The following is a 21,306-nucleotide window of genomic DNA, read 5'->3' as shown; positions in this document are numbered from 1 at the left end:
TAACTTTTGGCATTTATTTAATGCGAGAAAAGAGAAAGAGACGGAAAGCTGGGCTCTGAGAAAAGGACGGGAGAGTCCAGGCACCAAGGTCATCAATGCCAGAGTCCTGGCAGCTGGTCTCGCAGGAAAACCGGATTCATTTGTGGAATTATTTCCACCAAGTTTTCAGACAAACAATTAAAGCTCATTGAGGGAAACCCCGCCCTTGTGCTGCAAAAAAGGACAACCAACATTTTGGTTTAATTATAAATAAAATAAAATAAGGGAAGGAAATGTTCATATTCATAAATTTATAGATACTTATTTCAAAAGAACAGATACAATATGGTATCACACTTTTAAGAGATATTTCATTCCTTGAAACTTTCTAGTTATGCCTTAGTTTATAGATTATTATAAAAGATAATATTCTTTATATAAGCTTAAAGTTCTTTCCCTTAATTGTTTTTTTATTTAAAAATTTATATGATGATTGAAATTAATTTATCAACTGATAAAGGGAACTGATCTGATTTCCCCAACCACTTTCTTATGCAAATATCGATTCTGGTTCTGGGACTGGGACTGAGACTGAGACTGGTTTTCCATTGATTGATTGTTTTGCTTTGTTTTGATTATGCCTTTCTTGACTCCTGATTTTGAGCCACTTTTTTGTTTAGTTTCTAAGATTGGCTATTAGCCTATATATTTCGAAATATTCAAGATTTTTTTAATCATCAGATATGTCCAATTTTTTAGCCAGCACTTCGACAATTTGTCTTAATTTGTTCGTGGTTATTGATTGCATATATGTACAAACGTATGCAAATTCCAAGCTTTACAAAAATTGCGCCACACCTTGGCTTCACACCGATACAAAATGGCTGATAGTGTGCGCATGTGTGTGTGTGTGTGTGGCAGTGTCCGCTGTCATTTCTTCCGTTAGCAGCTGTTGCAAGCCATTTGAGCGCTGTCTACTTATTTTCATTTGGTTCTTTTTTTTATCTCTTCAGTTTCGGTTCATTTTGTTGTGTTTTTTGCCTCCTTTTTTTTTGGCATTGCTCAAGTTGACAACGCTAGCCGCGGAGATTGCGATCGCTTGCCCCATTTTGTGGCACTTGGCGCAGAGTATCTCCCTCGTGCCCGGTGTCCCGGTTTCACCCGAAGTTGTTTCTGACTTCTTTGGCTTCTCGGACACACAACAAAAAAAAAAAGAGTATAAAAAACGGACATCGACATGGGTACTGTACTTAAAAAAAAAAAAAGAAAAAATACACATACGAAAATATACATTTTTTTTTATGTTCTGGAGAACATTTTCGCTATTAAAAATGACACTCGGATTGCCCCTCGCCGCCCCTGGTGACTGCGTTATAACATTTTTCGTAATGCGATATGTGACCGCCGTTTATTCCGCTTTTAGGGTCAGGCCGTGTAAATCACGTAGCGGATATGGGGAAGCGAAGAATAAGCGACAAAAACACACACATTTATTAGATACTCGTACTCGTACCCCAAAGTGCTGCCCAAAATCTCCATTCGCTTGTGTATACATTTTTTTTTTCTTTCTGTCAGTTTTTAATTGTGTTTCTAAGCCAAGTGCCAAGACGCGCGACCTTTTCCAGGCCCCCGACCGAACTACGGTTACGGTTACTACCAACAAAATTTCATCACGGCTCTATAAAACGAAACCGAAACAAAGAACTCCGATCTCCGTATCCGTCTCCGAGGGAATTTCATAACCCGAGGCGACGACGTGCCGTGTTTTTCGCAGATTTCCACGAAATGCCAAAAAAAAAAAAGCTGCAGTTAAAAAATATTTTCTAAAATTGTACAAAATTCGGTAGAAAACATAGTTCTACACTTAGATAGGTCCTTTGATTAAGTCAGGGATGCACTAGATCCTTACCTCCATGTCAGCTCTGATTCTGCGGAGACATGATTCTCCTTTTCGGCATCATTCCGATAGAAACTAGAATAAATGGGATAAGGACTATTTTCCGAGGGAGCGGAATGACTGGTGGGAGGTGGGGGCAGTGTCTCTTGCTGCTCGCTGAGCTGGATTTCCGCTGCCACAGCTTGCATCAAGCCAGCAGCAGTGAGATGATGAGCCTGATTCTCCTGGTGATGGCTTAGGGTGTCCAGAGAGCCCAAGCCCGGCTCCTTCACCTGCTCAGTCTGGTTGTAGTAGGTCTGGAGGAGATGGTGTGGCTGCTGCTGCTCATGCTGATGGTGGTGGTGATGGTGATGATGAGGATCCGTTTCGATACTCCCCGCATGCAGTGAGTCCAAGCTGAAGCCTCGCCTATTTTACGAGGGGGTTTTCAATTTCAAAATTCAGACTGGGCGTGGCACTCAGCCAATCGAGAGGAAAAGAGACGGACTCTGACAACGCCCATGTGCGTGCATTTATTTATTTATTTTCTGTTTTTTTTTTTTTTGTTTTTTTTTTTGGCAATCCATCGAAGACCGCCAGCATCATTAGCATTTTCATTTCTATTTATTTTCTATTTACATAATCAATTTCGGGCCAGGTGCCTCCGATACTATCGTTAAATGCTGATGTGTGTGTGTGTGCGTCTCAGTTACGGATTTATAAGTTTTGCGGCAACTTTTTACTGCTTTCGGCATCGGAATTGATTCGTTTAGCGCTATTAGCGCCATCAAATGAAAACAAAAACAACAAAGAGTGTACCCCGAAAAAAAAGCGTCAAGTTTTTGTTAACACTCTGCCCCGCCCCTTGGCCGCGCAACCCCCTCCCGACGCAGCAGCCGCCGCCGCCGCCTCTGAACTCTGCAAGTGGTCCGCAGCAGTCATTCACTAATTATTTATTTCCCATGAAGCTTTTTTTTTTTTTTTAAATACCCGGTACTTGTAGAATTAAGAGGTATACCTATTAACAATAATAATAAATTTTTTAAATCCTAAAAAAATGGATTTTAAAAGCATAGTTTGCCGAAAAATATTTGCAGCCCCCACAAGTAGGCAACATTTTTTTTTTGAAACCCCTGGCCTTACAGAGTATCTTCTATCCTCAAGTATATCTACCATTTAAGCCTTTAAATTGAATCTTTTTTGTTGGGATAAGTGCATGGATTGCGAGCCCATGATTAGGCCAACACCTCGGCCACTTGGCACCTCCCTACCGGCACTCGGGCACTCCGACTCCCGTCGTGCAACCCAATTGTGCAACAAGTAGCAAGCCAGCAAGCAGTTTGTGCAAAAACAAAACACTACAAAGGCAAACAGAGCACAACCCTAAATGGCAACCCTGCGGCGCATGTTGTGCCACCTGAATACTGGCTGCCAGGAGTTGCGAATTCCAGGCGAGGATTCGAGGAAAATGAAATCGAAAAAGTAGGCTGGGCCTCTGTGGTCTCGAACGCAATCTAGGTCCGAGACCTTAGAGAGCCTGGGAAGTGCTGGCCCAAGGCAAGGTGACTCCGAAGTCCGCGCCACCGTCCTGCCACCAACCGGTTCATGCATAAGATTCGCGGCGGCAGCTGCCTTACATCCTAATCCCCCCGGCCGAAAAGGAGTCGCGGCCGTAACGGTTAACGAAATTATTATTGATATTAGACGAGGTTCCCGAAGAAGATGCACGTCTCACAAGGAGTACAGAATGGAAAAAAAAAAATTAAATATGAGAAAACACAACACAGCTTGCTCGGACACCGTCCAAGAGATAAAGGACGATCCCTACGGGGAACAAAGCAACTGATTTGCATAATGCTTTCAGCCAACAGACGCTAAAAAGGATTCGAATCCGTTCGGGATTCACACAGGACTCACAGGAACGGACATAGGCCGCGGTATCTTCCTGGGCATTTGTCACGGACGAGTGAGTGCGCCTTTTTGTCATTGTTTCCCAACGTTGGACATCGCACCTCCGGCCCATTCAGACCGCTGTCCGTGTCCGTGTTCGTGTCCGGCGCATAAAATCCACCCCTTTTTTTCGAAAAGTTCTAGCGGGATCTAGCCGCTATAGGGTCCGAGGGTCCTGCGATGTAATTTGCATAAAAGCGGACAAGGACGTAGGACATGGAGGGCAGTAGGTAGCTCGCCCATTCGGGCCTAAAGTTTTCAACCCCTTGATGGATGGACGGACTTATGGACTTACGGATGGGTTGGAAGCTGCAGATTGATCGAGATTGTCCTTTGTTGGCCGTCTCGAGACAATAACAGATGTAGAAACTCGAAGACCGAGGGCCATTAATTTGTCCCTTCGGCGCATCCTTTTCCATCTGCCATCGTCGTGGTCTTTAAGTTTTGTTTTCTGTTTTATGTTTTTTTTTTGTTTTGTTTTAAAAACGAGTGTGAGAAACCTCTCAAGATTCTGATTGGAAAATGTAAACCTCTGCTCCATGCAGAGAAAATTATCAACTCCAAAGGCATTATTTTAGTTGGTCGCTTTGTTGGGTTTCTTTCTTTTTTTCTTTTCCTTTATTTAATTTCTTTCTTTTTTAGTTTTTTTTGGTCTGTGTCATTTACATGATCATATTTTATGCAAATGGGGAGGGAGAGAGAGGAAGATAGCGACTGAGGAGGGGGCTGGATGGATGAGAGGGCTATGGACGATGGCCAGCAGTGCTGGCGATGGCCCGGGCGTGGGCAATAAATTTCTCATTCGTATCGCATTAATTACTACAATATTATCAGCAGATACAACCGAAAGCCCAGGCCATACACAGATGCAAAGATACACAGATACATGGGGGCTGCCTGCCTGCCTGCCATATTGGAAACGGGAGATACAGATACCCCCGCCGAGCGAGAGGGAAAGATATACATATTAGCCGAGCGTATTAGCCGAGAAGGAGAGACCTAAGCTTTCGTCTCTCGCGCCAAGCTTATAAAAGTTACACAATCCATAGGTGAAGCACACACACACTCGACATCCTTATGACAGGACATGGATGTCGTCCTTTATCAGTATCTTTTCCTCTTTTTGATTTTTCTACCGTGGCTCGGACATCCAATCAGTGTACGAGAGAGCATAGTTGGTGGTGCTGGTCGCCTCCTGCATCTTTGATTTCTGCGAGGGGGAAGGCGGGGCGGGCGTATTCCAGGACCGATCAGCCCAGCTTCTGATAACACTTCACATACATTTCAATGCAAATCACCGACACTATACACACTTTGAGATACAAAGATACGCAGATACTTGGCGGACTATAAGCCGATTACGCGCGATCGCGAGTCAAAAGTTCTTGCCGTTCTTTGAATGATTTCCAAAGAAACAAAAACAATAACAACAAATTGTACATATAAACAAATAATGCTATATGTAAGTATGCTTATGTATAGACATACATATGTACATATAAACTTGATGCTGTTGTCGACCTTGTGGCTTTTCGATATCAACTGAAAACCACTTTGAGCGTTCGATAAACTTGTAGCGCCAATTCAGAGTTTTTGAGTGGAGCGAGAGACTAAAATAACAACAACAACAAAAAGAACAACAAATACAACAATAATAACAACAACAAAAACAACAAGAAAAAATTAAAACAACAAGAACAACACTGGGGGGACAGTCGAAAGCGTATGAGACTCTGAATTGTGTTAACATGTTTCTTTCTTGTCTCCTCAACGTCCGTCGTCCCCATCTCCTTCTCCCTCTCACTCACACCCCAATGCTTGGATGCTTGGCTCTGTCTTTGTCACACGACATCTCCATCCCGCTCTACCGCTGCAGGTAGACTGCGCAGGTGAACAGGTTTGTTTTTGTATCAAAATGTCCAAACGCTGTTGCACCTTTTAATATTAATAATAATAAAATGAGAAGCAAGAAACAAAAAGCAATAACAACGACTAGAAAATTGCATTGATTACCTAGACGACTAGGAAATGCTCTTATTTTTAGAGATATTTTTATTGGGGGTTGCATTGGGGTTTTAAATTCACTTACAAATTTTTTAGGCATTAAAAAAATTAAATAACTTAGATTTATTTTAAAAACAAAGTGGGATCATTGCTAGAACTCAAAAATCTGACTCTAATTATCTTAAAAACTCTGAAAGAAATGGAAAAATGCAGACTTTAGAATCAACAAATGTCCTGTTCTTAAATTCTTCCATATCAACTCCTAAAATATTACCTAAGAATTAATATTTTAAACTTTCAAAATATTAACTCATAAAAACCATCATTTAACTAATATACCCCACACCCAAGTTAGAGTATTGAAGTGCTCCATTTGCAAGCGCATGCGTGACAGTGACTTGGGATTTGTATCTGTCCCACCCAGCCCCCTGCACAGCCCCGGAGGCTGTGAAACGGCGACAACAGTAAAAATATTGAAATATTGTCAATCAAGGGGATAAGATGGAGTGACGCAGAAAAGGGGAGCTATTGGGGCTGTGTCCGGGGACTCGGACTTGGATGCCGAGATTCGTGAGCCGAGAGACAGCTATGGCGGCGTTCTTTCTATCAGCCCGATAAGAGACACTCAAAGTGTCGCTATTTCGTTGAGCCCCACTGTACCCTGTATACCCACCCCACCTCTCACTAAAATAAATGCTTAAATTAAAATAAAATAAAGGAGTAACGACGAACTAAAAAACAAAATGGGGAAAAAACCAAAAGAAAAAAACGAGCAAAAATATGTTTTACAGCTCAGAAATTTAATATGATCGGGTAAAGTGAAAGTAAGAGCCGCTATATAAGATGTGTGGGTATATTATATGGAGGTGTGTGTGTGTGTAAGAAATGACAGAGTGTGAGTGCGTGTGACATGAGCATTAACCGCGAACACTTCGATCAGAAGGCTATGGCGAAGGTTATCCTTGTGTATGGAAATTTCACAAAATGCATTCATTTCGCACTCATTTTGTGGGGTTTCCGCATCGCAATAAGGAAAACAGTCCCTGCACTAGCCAACAAAAATCTCATCCCAGATCAGATATATGTACATATTGGGGGAACTTTAGTCGATATCCAGCCAGGCGAAATGTCAAAGTTTGAATTTTGAAAGAAAAGATATTGTCATTAATTATTATTAATTTATTTCACGGCCATCAAATATTATTGCACTCGAAGCTTGGCTCGAATACGAATACGAATTTGTATTTAAATTTACGTAGGTGATTCTATTAATAACTTTATTAAATGTCAAAGGGTAATTTGTATAAGAAAGGAAATGCAAATTTGTGCTGTGGTCTTTCTATCATGTGACGTCTCATTTGTGAATTGGACACCGACTGGGTTTGATTTTAATAACAATCATTAAAATAATGAAATATGTTTTAAAGCTTAACATCTTTTAACTGGCCATAAATATTAAAATAAAATGTTTATGAAAATATTCCCCCGTATTAACATATTTTATAGCATCGACAAATCAGACAATTGCTTTTCTTTTAATTTTTCCGAAATTCGTTATACAATAAAACATTTTGAATCGTCAATTAAGGAAAATTATTCCCGATGATGCTCGGGGTGCGGTTGCATAACTATCGTGTGGTTAAATAACGGAAAAATGCATAAACAATAAAACAATTTTACTACCAAATGGCAAGAATTGTAAAATTATAAAAATCCTACATTGCTTTGCACTCAGCCCAGCCGAATAATCTGTCTGATTTCGGGGAGGGTGGGGGGAGATCGTAAAAACTTTATAAGCCACTTTGGCCGAGGCTGCAATTTGCAAATGCAATTGCTGGATGGTTGGAGCTTTTGCCTTGGCATTTTATTTAGTGGAGCTTTAAGCTCCCGATTTTTAGCCAAGTGTAACTATATATATGTTTTATATTTTCACTAAATGTATACACATAGTGAATAAAATGTTTAGTTTTTAAAATTAAACAATAAAACGAAGCTTTTGCAGAGAAGCTTTTTTAAGCTTCGATGTTGCAAAGTCAGACCCTGCTGGACAGTGTAAATTAAGACGCCGTAAAGGGATATGTTATGCGGTGACAGTCAGACAGACAGACACAATGGAAAGGATGGCTCGAAACAAAGGTCATCGGGCCTTATTTATACACCATGGGTCCAATGGCAGAGCTCCATCTCTCGGCCCGGATCCGCTTTAATTTGACTTTAATGAAAACGTGGCAAGGCGAACACTTTTGGGCTGCAGACGTAGACATGGACATGTCCTGCTTATCAGGGGGCCCAGAAAAAATACAAATAAAAAAAAAAATGTTAAAAGAAACAAACTGTACATCAAGCGAGGCCAAGACAGAGACCGAGAGTGCGAGGCCAAGACCAAGAGACATCACGCAAGGTCCAGCAGCAGAAGCATCTTTAACAACAACGGCATGCCAATGCCGAGTCCAAAGCCAAAACCAAAAGCCAGGCCTAAACCAAAGTCCGAATCGAAGACGACGTTTGCTCGGTCCATATGCGGAAACGCAATTTTGTCGTTATTTATGGACCTTGCCGCGCATGCAACATGCACGCTGGACCCAACGTACCACAGCGATGTTGCAGCAACAGCACGCTGTGGCTGCAAAGGCTGTATGGCTGTGTGGCTGCCTCCGCTATAACAGGATGAGACGTTGGCATTAGAAGAATAAGAATACGAACGAGGCAGGCCCGGCCAGAAGAACTGAAGGAGTTGGAAATGGCCAAGAAGGAGGCTGGGGAGGCGACCGTTGGTGGTGCTGCAGATGCAGATGCGATGGCGTTGCAGATGTCCGAGTGGCCATCGACACTGGGAGAAGTATTTTCCATCTCTTTTGGGATCTTCCCACATCCCTGCATCCATCTGAACCTCTTTTTTCCCACAGTGTAGTGTTGCAACAACGACCATTCCATGCAGATGACGATGACTTAGTTGCCGGTCCGAGGCGGCACCTTGCTCAAGGAGGCTGCGCTTGCATCTCACCTCGCTAACGGTTCTCTATTAGATTAATTTATATTCAAATTTTTATTACCATCGCATACCACTGGCGACTGCTCTAAAATGAATTGCCAGGCAGGCAGGAATTGAGGAGGCTGTGTGGGGACAGACATCCGTATAGTATGGCCATGGGTTTCGATGCCGGGACTGGAGTTGGTGCTGGTGCTGGTGCTGGTGCTGGATCTGGGTGTTATTAGCTCGCCTACTTGCACATTCGATGCACGCCAGAATGCCAAAGTTGCTGTTGCTGTTGCAGGGGCAGCAATAACGTATATAAGAAACAGTTACAACGGAAGCTGTCATTCCACTGGGGGGAATCGAGTATGGGGATTGGGGATTGGGGATGAGGCTGAGGCTGAGGACTTCGGCCTGAACTCAATGTTTGGGTAATGGAATGGGGAATACCAGAATGCGCTGGCGTTGCTGCTGCTGTTGCACGTTGCTGCTGCATGTTGCTGCTGTATGCTGTATGCTGCATGCTGCATGCGGCTGCCGCTGCCACTGCTGTTTGCCGGTTGGCCTATCGCAATAATTAACAGTAAAATGCGCGCGGCAAGAGCGGTTAATTCAAATGCATGAGAAATGCAAATGACAAACATTGATTTTAAAGGACCCAAGACACCAAAGACTGGCCGGGAGCCGGGAGCCGGGCCTGGAAACGAATTGAAACTAAAACTGCAGCCCCGTGTCCCCAATTAAGATGTTGATGTGGTAACCAACTCTGATGCGGCAGCCGGAGCTGCAACTGGCGGCCATGACGAAGGCAATTAGTCGAGATTTATGTTGCCGATAGAACAGAACTCAATGAATAGCCGAGTGGGCTAAAGGATGTTATCCGGTACTTTCCGACATCTTTAGATAATAGATTTTCTTTTTTTTTTTCAACCAAAACTAAAGCCATTAGTAGCGGTGACTTATTTGTATCTTTCAAGATTTCAGTTGGTTGTGGCTACTTTGTCAGCCATCTTTGGAGGTTTCAAGTTTTAAAGCAAAGGGGCCAACAGATTAAACCTCAGACCTTAGATCCTTGAAACCCCTTATTCAGAATATTAAATACTTAAGACTATAAAAGCTATAACCCCTAGATTCCAATTAATATAGTTTTAAAGTTTTGTTAGTGACCCTATTAGGGCAGCCCTCCTACCCCCAATTAGGCCATTAATTAAGGAGCACAGCTCTCTGCTCAAGCCACTTGGCCCAGTGGCTAACCCCTTCGAACAGCTAACCCTTCATTATAATCTACGCCCCTTGTGGCCAATTACTGTTAACGATTACTCACCTCTGCAAATGCTCTTCGACCCCCGCAGGCAGGGCACCGTCGGCGACAATGTACACCGGCTGTCCTCCGGTACCCGTGGCGGTGGCATAGGGAAGTCCGGCCTGAACCACCACTTGACCGTCGGAGACGAGGCTGCCAATGTCGCCGCCGGAGTAGATCTCCAGGCCCTTCTGGTCGGTGGTGGAGTATATGACCGTTTTGCTGCCGTCGTTGTAGATCAGGTCGATGTGCTTGTCCGCCTGGTACAGGTCGGGGTCGAGTTTCTGCGGCACCGCCAGATGGGGCAACTGCTTGACATTGACATTGACGCCATTCGGATCGGTGGTGGTGTAGATGATAGATCCTCCGCCGGCGGCAGCGGCTGCCGCAGCAGCCTTCTTGTGATCCTCGTAGATGTCCGCCTCGGTCTTGATCACATTGGAGTCGTTGCCACCGCTGTAGTGCAGCACAGAGGCGTCCAGGGGCAAGGGGGACGTTTGGTAGACGGACTGGCCGTGATCGTTGTTCATCTTCTGGGCCTGGTTGTACATGGCGGTGGCCACCGCATTGTCGTTGGGCATCAGCTTGGAGGGATCGCTCACGATGCGGGTCAGGATGTGCTCGCCAGCCTCGTTGCGGGACAGGATGTGGTGCTCGCCGTTGATGATCTCCCGCGAGATGATCTGCTGCTGCTCGCCGTTGGGCCCCACCACCCGGATGATCTGGTTCTCGTCGAACTCGATCTTGGCCAGCGGCTGGTGCTCAGCTTGGTGTTGCTGCTGGTTAGAGTTTTGGCCCAGTTGGGCCGCAATCCTGGCATCAATGGCATGGCCTTCGTCCGGCGGACCTCCAGCACCACCGCCTCCCGCCCCACCGCCCCCGTCCGATGGCATTACCACCTTGGGCGTTTCGTAGATGAAGACAGCCTCCTTGTCGTAGAGCTTAGAGTTGTCGGTGTGCAGGTCCAGGACATTCACATTCGTCATGGTGGCCAGCTCCGGCTGTGGTGAGTCCGGGGAGCGGTGCATCGTGGTTAGGAGTGGTACTCCGTTGGGCGCCAGTGGTGAGGTATTGTTGTTATTCCCACCGCCTCCGCCTCCTCCGCTTCCCTGCTGGATGGGTGACAGTGAGGCGTCGCTAAGGATGCCAACTCCTACGCCGACTCCTAGACGGCTGTGTGGATGCTGATGCAGCTGGTGGGCGTGGCCGTGACCGTGAGCGTGGCCGTGGGCGGACAGCGAGAGCTCGTTGGACGTTATGACGCTCGTTGTGGCGGCGGATGTGGACATTATACGTACTGTACTGGACTAATTTGAACTGGATTCGGGATTGCACTTGTCGGAGGTTTTCGATCGGGTCTAGGACTTGGTCGTGGACTGATCATTTGAATCCCGATCGGTAGTTGTTCCTGTTGCAGTTGCTGTTGTTATTGCTTTTTCTGGCAAGTATAAACATAATAAATATCACTTATCAACGATGGATTGATGGAAGGCACTTTGTTGTTCTTTTCTGTTTCTGATTCTGATGATGTTTTTTTGTAGTTTCTGTTCCGGTTGGTTGTTCTTTGTGGTTATTGTTGTCGTTGTTTCAATTACTGCATTCTATGGCACTAAGGAACTTCCTTCGTTTCGTTCTCAGCTCAGCTGCAATTATACAAACAATGGTCATAATTAGTTCATCATGGGAAAGAAAAGATCAAGATCTAACCTAGTTTGGCTAACAAAAGGTGTCGGAATAGTCACTAAGTTGTGAAAAGAATTTCTCTAGGAATTAAATCGTCTTAAAATCTTCAACCTTTTGGCCAATATACCCATGCTTTGGAAGCAACTAATGAAAAGTGGCAATGTCTGGCGACAGTCTGCTTGGCGCCCTGCTGTCCCCCACCCCGCCAAACACACACACACTCAGAGGGAGACAACCAACCACCCCCCTTTAAGCCAAAAACCTAAACGGTAGTCTTTGAGGAACGGGTTCAAACGTCGGCGGGCGGATGAGCCGATGTGGCTGAGCGATTTGCAAGCTGAGAGGCAGGCCAACAAACAGAGCAGCCAGCCAGCCAACAAACAAACAAACAAAAGGCGGAAAGGGGCAAACAAAAAAAAATACAAAACAAAATAAAAAAGAAAAAGAAAAAAAACAAAAATAAACCGTGCTGAGGTGAGGTGAGTTGGCCTGCACACGTGCCCGTCGAACTAGTTTGACTCCTTCGCAAATGTCAAACGTGTAACTGCATAACTCAACGCGGTTCATCACATCAACAAAACACCAAAACAACAACTATAGCAACAACAACAACAAATAAGAGGCGGCATTGGCGGCGGCAACAACAGGTGGAAGAAGCGTCGCTGTTGGCTTCGCTGTCGACGGCTAGCGTCGACGCCGACAGCACTGCCATATTTGTGTGCTGTGTGTTTTGTTTACAACGGTGCTTTGTGTGAAATTAAACACACAGTACTACCATACTGCTCACAAACCAGTCAGTCCATCAGCTGTTAATAGTCCAGAATCTCCGACTTAGTTTTATCTGCGGCAGTGCCAGTGGCAGCAACAGCAACAGCGACACCGACACCGACAGCAAAAACATGTTTATGAGGGATTTTGAAACCGAAACCGAAACTGAAACTGAACCGAACCAAACAAAACAACATCAGCTTTAGCATCAGCATCGACAGCAACAACAAGTTGAGAACAGGTACTCGTATTCGCACCGGTAGCCCAAAAACAACAACAACAACAACAAGCTCAATCCTTGACCTAATCCAGAAGGCTGACTTTCTGGTTCCTCCAAAGCTTGCCCAGGTTCAGGTTCAGATCCAGGTTCAGCTTCAGGTCCAGTACAGGTCCAGTCTCCCCGGTATTGTTGTTTGATGATAAAGCCAAAAAATCGCAGCTCTTGCTGCAGAGTTCACTGGTGTTGCTGCTGTTGCTAGTGATGTTGCTGGTTGCTGGTACTGGGATGTGGATGTGGATGTGGATAAACTCGTTTTGTCAGCCCAAGCCGGCGAGTTCACGACTCTCGGCTCCTCGTGCCCGGTCTGCGGGTTCCGTTAGTAGGTGAGGTCAGTGTCATGCGGTGGTGTGTGCTTTTTAGACTAGTTTTTTTTTTTTTTTACATTTTTATTTTTTTTTTTTGGCATCAGTACAACGCACTCGAATCGAATTCTAAAAGCCAATCAAGATCGGATTGCGTAGAAAGTCGAAAGGCAATTAGGAAACAATTAAACCAACATCAACACCCCGGAATGGCATTAAACTGGGTCAGCCATGGCCAGATATGACGACGATCCATGGACCCTCGGGGCCAGACCCCAGACCCCCAGCACCCAGCACTCAGCAAGCCCGCACCAACTTTCCAACTTGCCGCTTGAATGGAGGTGGCCGGCAACCAAGTCGCTGATAGATGGATTCTGGCTAAGGCCAATAACTCATACATGTCGGTGGGTGCCAAAGAAAGATTGGCAAAGAAACGAACTTGGTCTGATGTCAGAAGATCGGCGGATATGCCCTCAAAAGGCAGGCGATGTGGAGAAGATAATCCCAATTAATCTCAAAGAATTCAAGAAGCTTTCTTTTGCAACTATCTATGTATCTTGATTTAAGAAATAAATAACGATAATTAAAAAGAAATCTATAAATTGATATTAAAGCATAAACTTCTATAAAAATAAATCCAATAAAAACTATTGTAGACTTATGACATAAACACTCAACTATTTAAGCCAATTACTCCCCCACATCGAGGTAATATAACTCTATAAGATTTACAGTTATTTAATGTTAGAAACAGGTCTTGAATAGAAGGCGTGAAATATAGTAGGAAATTAGATAGCAATTACTCTATCGATTGGCTAAACACTAAATCGGAACTCAAGTTCAGTGAATGATTTAAAGCTTGAAGCAAAGTCTAGATCAGAACGAGGAAATCTTTGGCAGTGAAAGCGATTTGCATATTTATGAGATAAAGCACCTTGATAACTTTTTTTCTCAAGTGGAATTCCTTGAGAAATCGCTTTTGTTTAGAATTTAAATAAAAATTTATTAAGAAAATAATTCGAATTTATATTTCCGAGTCTTTTCCCAACACACACACTACCACTGCCATATTGTAACCCTTTCTAAGCCAATTACACCTATTCTCTCAGATAGTATCGAATGTAAACATAAACCCCAGATCTAACCTTTGCACACCGACAACGCCTACGACATGATCTATGGATGTGTGTCGGTATTATATCCCCTCGCCCAACGCCCCCCACCTCCAAAACGATCTTAGATACCGAGTGAATACCAAAAGCAATTCCATTTCAAATCCCATTAAGATTTGACATAATTTGAAATTTGGTTTTTACGTCTCTCTATACCTTTCCTGGGGAGAATGGTGGAGGAAAGACAAGAGAGTCGGTATGAACCCTAAGACATCAACGGTCAGAGTTGTTGGGCATCAATAACCAAAGACTGAGACTGGGAATCGGTAGATGGTACACTAAGCAAAATTAAAGAGGTCTAAAGAATTAAGGAATTCTTAAATGAAATATTAATATGGCTAATAATATGGCTTTCAAAAGTTCTTAGAAAATTATAATTATTAATAAATAATACTATGTATTATTTTAATCAGAAAACCTAAACCCTATTTGTTTTTCGTGTAGATGGGAATGGGAATGGAATTGTTAAGGCGAATAAAGGTGGCCAAGATAGCTGTGGGAGGGTGAGGGAACTGGAGGTACTGCTGCTGATGGTGCTGGTGCTGCTGCTGCAACTGAGAGCCAAAGACTCTGGAGTCAAGAAGGCCCAAAGAAACGAAGAAAGGCAAAAGAAAAGAAAAACAATAAACGTTAACACGAACACGAAAATAAAATAACTCTCTCACGAAGTTCCCCCTTTTTTCAGCTTACTTTTATTCATGTTGTTTTTGGTTTTGTTGTTTTTAGTGTGTGGGTTACATGTGGCCCTGTCGTTGTGTGTATCTCACGGATACCATGCCGTGTATCTTTGTATCGGTATACGCGGTATACGAACGCTGCGTAGATGTTCATTTTACTGTACCATAATCGCAGCCCCCAATTGATCACCATCATTTTCAGAGGCAGGAGAGATACAACAACAACAAAATAACAAAAAAAAAAAAAGAATCAAAAGAAAAATAAAAATAAAAATCATAATAAAAAAAAAAGAAGCCGAGAACCACGGCCAAAAGGTAACAATATTTGAAGTCCAGGGGAAACGTAATCAGAAACACTGGGCAACATCATCGATTTTCGAACAAGAAGGCAGCGACGCCGACTGCGGCAGCGGCAGCATTAGCGACTGCGACAGCGACTGTGGCGGTGACTGCGGCAGAGACGGCAGAGGCGTCTGATGTCTTGAGAGGCACAAAAAAAACACCTTTTGATCCCTTTTCGCTCCCACTCTGTGCAGCACTAGCTCTCCCTGTCCACCCTCTCTGACTCTCTGCTTCTTAACGTCTCTTGCGCATTGTTGGCAACACCAATACCTTTACGTTTTACCTGCCGCTGCTGCTACTACTGCTACTTCTGCTGCTGCGCAGCGGCGACTTCGAAAATAAAACCAAACAAAGAGGAATGTGTGCGCGAAAGATACTACCACCACCAGCAACAACAACAACAAAATATCCATCATCTACAGCCAAAAGCAACAACAATAACAGATATTGAGACTGAGACTGGAGAGTCTGAAACTAAGAAACTGAGGCTGCGACCGCGACTAAAACTTCATACGTCTGCACAATAAATACAGGGTGTCTCATATACACGGCAATAAAACCATTAAATATCTATTTATTTTGTTACCTTTTAGGCCATTAGTTCATTAACGAAATTAAAGCTACGCCGTAAGAAACTTTTGTTAATTAATGAATAATAAATTCATAAAATAACTTTTACGATATTTCATAATATTTGATATTAGTTTGGTTTTAAAAATTCTGTTTTCTATCCCCTTTAAGCCCAACATTCTGAAATCCCTCAAGTATTAGCCAAAATCCTATAACACTTCTAAAGTCATGCTTTTCCCTGGCTCTCTAGTATTCTACCTGTGGGTCTTCCATCGCCTAAGCCCATATCCATAAGTAACCGCCTTAATTAACAAAAAAGGTCACGTTTTCGCCAAGTGTAATCCCTAACCGAACCAAACCAGGGCTACAACTGATGCGTTTATAATTACTTCTCGGTACGGCTATATGGCTATATGGCTATATGGTTACGGGTACTCACTTTTGGGCCGCTGTCCATAATGTGACGGGTGCCTTGAGCTCGGGATCAGGATACGGATTTTGGCACTTGGGTGAGGATCTATGGCACTCGAACTGAAACGTCGAACTGGAACTGAAGTCCGGAGTCTGTAGACGGTAGTCTGGAGTCTGGAGTATGGAGTATGATGTGTTGTGGAGTATGGAGTTTGGAGCTCTTGGAGTACCCACTGAAATGTGGCTGCAGTTACTGTTGGTTTCTTGGCTTGGCGGCTGCTGGTGGGTGCACCTTTCGCCACTCTTTGTGATCTTGTTGTTGGTGGTGGTGGTGGTGGTGTGCGTCTGGGGGCTTTAAGCCTGGCTCTCAGTGCCTATGGCTTACACAATGCTCTTGGCTGGCTGCTTTCGGCTGCTTCTAATATGCCACTCGCTGTGGTATGTGGAGCTCTTGCTGTTGTTGCTTTTGATTTTGATTTTGAATTTTTTGTTTTCGTTGTTAGTGGTGTTGCCTTTGTTGTTGTTGTTGTTGGCGTTTTGTGCATTTTGGCTTAAAAATCACGTTGTATGGTCCAAAACATTTTGCTGTTTATTGTTGTTGTTGCTGTTGTTTGAACAAAATATTACTTTTGTTGTTGCTGTTGTTCACAAATGGGCGCGAAATTGGGGGGCGAAAGCAGGGCGGGGCGGTGCGGGGGCGGTTCGAATGGCATTTGCGTATTTTTTTTTTTTTTTTTATATATGTATGTATATGTGTGTTGGTTTGGTTAGATTTCTCACTTTTGTATCTTTTGTATTCACGCGCTTTCCCGCACTAGTTTTGTTGTTGCTGCTTGTTCTGGCTGCTGTTATTAATCACTATTTTTATTTTGAATTTTATTATTCGCTGTTGCGGTTGCCTTCGCTTTAGCTCAGCTTTGATGGCGTCTCATTCCAGCTTACACGCACACACCAATATCACAAGCACGCACACACTGACACCGATACGAACACGGACACACACGCTCTCTGAGATACCCGCACACACAGATACACGTTTTTCGCTTTTTTCAGCCTTCTCTTCCTCTTCGTGGCTGAAATTCGTGAGTGTGCTGTGTCTGAGTGTGTGTGTGTGTGTTTTATTTAATTTCGAAAAAGTTTAAGCGCGACTTTTTAGCTGATGTTTGTTTTTTATTTTCGCCATTGGACACGCGCGATTTTCTAAAAATCCGTTAACCGATTCATTAATTCGATATAAACAAATGCACTTTCAAACAGAGATTAGGGAGGGGGTATGGTAAGGTAAGATATGTATTTTGACTTTCTGACTTTCCGTGTGCGCGGAAAACTTGTCGTCGCTGTCGCTGGAGCTCGGCTCTCGGCTATAATGCCCAAAGAGTCAATTGGAGATTGTTCAACTGTTGAATGTGGTGCTGCTGCTGCGGCTGGTGCTGCTGCTGCTGCTGTTGCTGTTGCGCTGCCACCGTCTCAGTTGGCTTTGACGCCGACGCCGTTATGCCCAGACGGTTACCTGTATTGGTGGCAAGGTGCTATCCGTGTGCTGCTCGCAGGTGAGAGAGCACCGAAACGTTGTGAGTGTGTGCAGGCCGCTAGCTCGATTATTATTGCTTTTTATGGTTTCATCTCTTTCGTAACTGATATTGAGCGAGCGGAGCAGCGACGCTGGCACTCAAATTCATTCGAATCGATGATGTTGTCTCTACACTCCCAAACACACACTCCCAAACAGACACAGGTATCAACAGGTAGTGTCCACTTGAGCCCCGTACCCTTTTCTATAGGTGTATGTGTGTTGGTGCACCTGCAGAGCCCGTGAACAAAAAAATAAAAACAGAGGCAGGTACGAAAGACTTAGGCAACGAACCTTCTTTTCAGCATGCACTTGCACATGTGCGAGCAGGCGGGATGGAGCGGGATGGCGCTACCCTCGCTCGATTTAAACCGCTCCTGATCTTACTTTGTATCTGACGCCGTTTCGGATCGGTTTCGGTTTCGGACGATGTTCATTTCTGTGGCATTGCATTCATTCTCGAAAATTCGAGTTCGCTGCCCATTTCGCGAATTCGAAATCGCGAAATTTTTCTGCCTTGTTGTTGCTCTTTTTTGTTGTTGTTGTTTTTGCTGTAGTTGCCATTTGGCTTGTAAGCCTTGTGAAAGTGGTAGTGCAATCGGGCATCAGGTAGAGAAACACACACACACACACACAGCTAACAGGGGAGAGAGCGAGAAAAGGTGAGAGACTGATGGGGGAGCAAGGTAAAGATATGGAGAACGCCGCATGCCGAGAAACTGCACGGCAAAAAATTATAAAAACTTAATAAAATTACTGAGACCCATATTTATTATTTTAAAATTTAAAATATAAATTTTAAGGATATTAAATTAGATATTAAATCACTGGATTTTGTGTCTTTTAAAAATAAAATATTTTTTCCCGTGTGGCATTCGTAAGATAGTTGTGCATGTACCACGATTGAATTCGCCGTGTCGCTGCCACACAGACTCCGTCGTCATTCTGCTGCTCGCCCCCCATCTCGCCCTCTCACCTGGCGTGGCATTCGGTTAACCTCAGCTCTGCCTCTGCCTCTGCTACGGCTGCTGCTGCTGCTGTAGTACAACCTCAACGGGCGACGGCAATCAGCTATGTGTCGTGTGGATCGACGGACGGACTGAGTTTGTATGCTCTCCGTCGCGGCAAAGGGTGGCTTGCTCCCCCTTTTCGCGCCCCCCCATTACCCCACGCTCTCTCCACGGCTCTGTTTGTCTTTCGGCGCCTGCGCACGCGTGGATCTGTGGTTTAGAACGGTGGATTGGAGCACCGCCGATACCTAGCCTACATCATGTAGAAAAGCTTTTGTACATTTTACTTTTTTTTACTGTCAAGTAAATTTTTTTATTTCCTTACAACAATACCACTCTAAATATTTATTAAATTTGTTTTTATTTTAATAAATGTGTGTTTTAATCAACCTAGAAAATGGTTTTAAGATTAAAGTTAAACATATTATTTTTTTATCTAATTTTAGACTTTAAATATGGGCGATAATACTACTTCTCAGGTAAACATGTGAGTATACTTAAAAAAAAAAAAAAAATTACCACAAAACAAAACTTACGTATCACAGAATGTAACAAACAATTGGTCGTTTAGAAGAGAATAAATTCACAAGTCAATCTACTTAAGAATCTGGATTTTGGCAAAGACAATGAAGAGCCTTTACAAATTAAAATAAATACCTTGTTGGTAGATAGTGCTTATTGATGGGGAGTATTGAGGATTGAGGATTATATCGAAATTGGCCAAGATATGGACTTCGAGCGGGGCTAAAATGGAAATCCTGGATTTTGCAAGGGGTTCCATCAGAAAAATTTGAAAAATCTGGATCGAAATTTTTGATGTAAGGTTTTGATGCAGATTGAAGGAAAATCGAACTACAAATCGTTTAAGGTATTCCTTCCAAGGATCGGATGAAAATTGGCCAAGATATGGACTTGGTTTGGGGCTAAAATGGAAATCCTGGATTTTGCAAGGGGTTCCATCAGAAAAATTTGAAAAATCTGGATCGAAATTTTTGATGTAAGGTTTTGATGCAGATTGAAGGAGAATCGAACTACAAATCGTTCAAGGTATTCCTTCCAAGGATCGGATGGAAATTGGCCAAGATATGGACTTGGTTTGGGGCTAAAATGGAAATCCTGGATTTTGCAAGGGGTTCCATCAGAAAAATTTGAAAAATCTGGATCGAAATTTTTGATGTAAGGTTTTGATGCAGATTGAAGGAGAATCGAACTACAAATCGTTCAAGGTATTCCTTCCAAGGATCGGATGAAAATTGGCCAAGATATGGACTTGGTTTGGGGCTAAAATGGAAATCCTTGAAAGGGGTTCCATCAGAAAAATTTGAAAAATCTGGATCGAAATTTTTGATTTAAGGTTTTGATGCAGATTGAAGGAGGATCGAACTACAAATCGTTCAAGGTATTCCTTCCAAGGATCGGATGGAAATTGGCCAAGATATGGACTTGGTTTGGGGCTAAAATGGAAATCCTGGATTTTGCAAGGGGTTCCATCAGAAAAATTTGAAAAATTTGAAAAATGTGGATCGAAATTTTTGATGTAAGGTTTTGATGCAGATTGAAGGAGAATCGATCTACAAATCGTTCAAGGTATTCCTTCCAAGGATCGGATAGAAATTGGCCAAGATATGGACTTGGTTTGGGGCTAAAATGGAAATCCTGGATTTTGCAAGGGGTTCCATCAGAAAAATTTGAAAAATCTGGATCGAAATTTTTGATGTAAGGTTTTGATGCAGATTGAAGGAGAATCGAACTACAAATCGTTCAAGGTATTCCTTCCAAGGATCGGATGGAAATTGGCCAAGATATGGACTTGGTTTGGGGCTAAAATGGAAACCCTGGATTTTGCAAGGGGTTCCATCAGAAAAATTTGAAAAATCTGGATCGAAATTTTTGATGTAAGGTTTTGATGCAGATTGAAGGAGAATCGAACTACAAATCGTTCAAGGTATTCCTTCCAAGGATCGGATGGAAATTGGCCAAAATATAGACTTGGTTTGGGGCTAAAATGGAAATCCTGGATTTTGCAAGGGGTTCCATCAGAAAAATTTGAAAAATCTGGATCGAAATTTTTGATGTAAGGTTTTAATGCAGATTGAAGGAGAATCGAACTACAAATCGTTCAAGGTATTCCTTCCAAGGATCGGATGGAAATTGGCCAAAATATGGACTTGGTTTGGGGCTAAAATGGAAATCCTGGATTTTGCAAGGGGTTCCATCAGAAACATTTGAAAAATCTGGATCGAAATTTTTGATGTAAGGTTTTGATGCAGATTGAAGGAGAATCGAACTACAAATCGTTCAAGGTATTCCTTCCAAGGATCGGATGGAAATTGGTTAAGATATGGACTTGGTTTGGGGCTAAAATGGAAATCCTGGATTTTGCAAGGGGTTCCATCAGAAAAATTTGAAAAATCTGGATCGAAATTTTTGATGTA

General features: G+C 43.2%; 2 protein-coding genes across 14 annotated transcripts in view; one reads left to right on the top strand and one right to left on the bottom strand.

Moving 5' to 3' along the window:
• Nucleotides 1–17,683, bottom strand: part of grh (grainy head) — a 40,006-nt gene extending 22,323 nt beyond the window's left edge. For 8 of the 12 annotated variants that reach the window (XM_070278671.1, XM_017238563.3, XM_017238566.3 and 5 more), the window contains exons 1-2: nucleotides 16,320–17,032; nucleotides 10,108–11,729 (exon numbers count right to left, since the gene is read on the bottom strand). In XM_070278671.1, coding sequence (XP_070134772.1) covers nucleotides 10,108–11,375 — 1,268 coding nt within the window. In that variant the 5' untranslated portion in view covers nucleotides 11,376–11,729; nucleotides 16,320–17,032. Of the gene's footprint in view, nucleotides 1–1,888; nucleotides 2,285–4,941; nucleotides 5,353–10,107; nucleotides 11,730–16,319; nucleotides 17,033–17,599 lie in introns of those variants that run through there. The other 4 variants (XM_017238569.3, XM_017238570.3, XM_017238561.3 and 1 more) reach the window with 3 other exon arrangements.
• The window catches only part of LOC108123442 (uncharacterized), a 54,209-nt gene that overhangs the window by 30,087 nt on the left and 2,816 nt on the right, over nucleotides 1–21,306 (top strand). The window contains exon 2 of one of the 2 annotated variants that reach the window (XM_017238587.3): nucleotides 19,318–19,350. Coding sequence is in view for 1 of the 2 variants with exons in the window: in XM_070278675.1 (XP_070134776.1) it covers nucleotides 19,327–19,358 (32 nt within the window). In the remaining variant the exon portion in view is untranslated. Of the gene's footprint in view, nucleotides 1–19,317; nucleotides 19,359–21,306 lie in introns of both variants that reach the window. The other variant, XM_070278675.1, reaches the window with a different exon arrangement.

The sequence above is a fragment of the Drosophila bipectinata genome, chromosome 2R, assembly GCF_030179905.1.
Source record: "Drosophila bipectinata strain 14024-0381.07 chromosome 2R, DbipHiC1v2, whole genome shotgun sequence".
Lineage (NCBI taxonomy): Eukaryota > Metazoa > Arthropoda > Insecta > Diptera > Drosophilidae > Drosophila > Drosophila bipectinata.
Note: the sequence above shows the minus strand (reverse complement) of the source record. Positions and strands in the feature narration are given on the sequence as shown.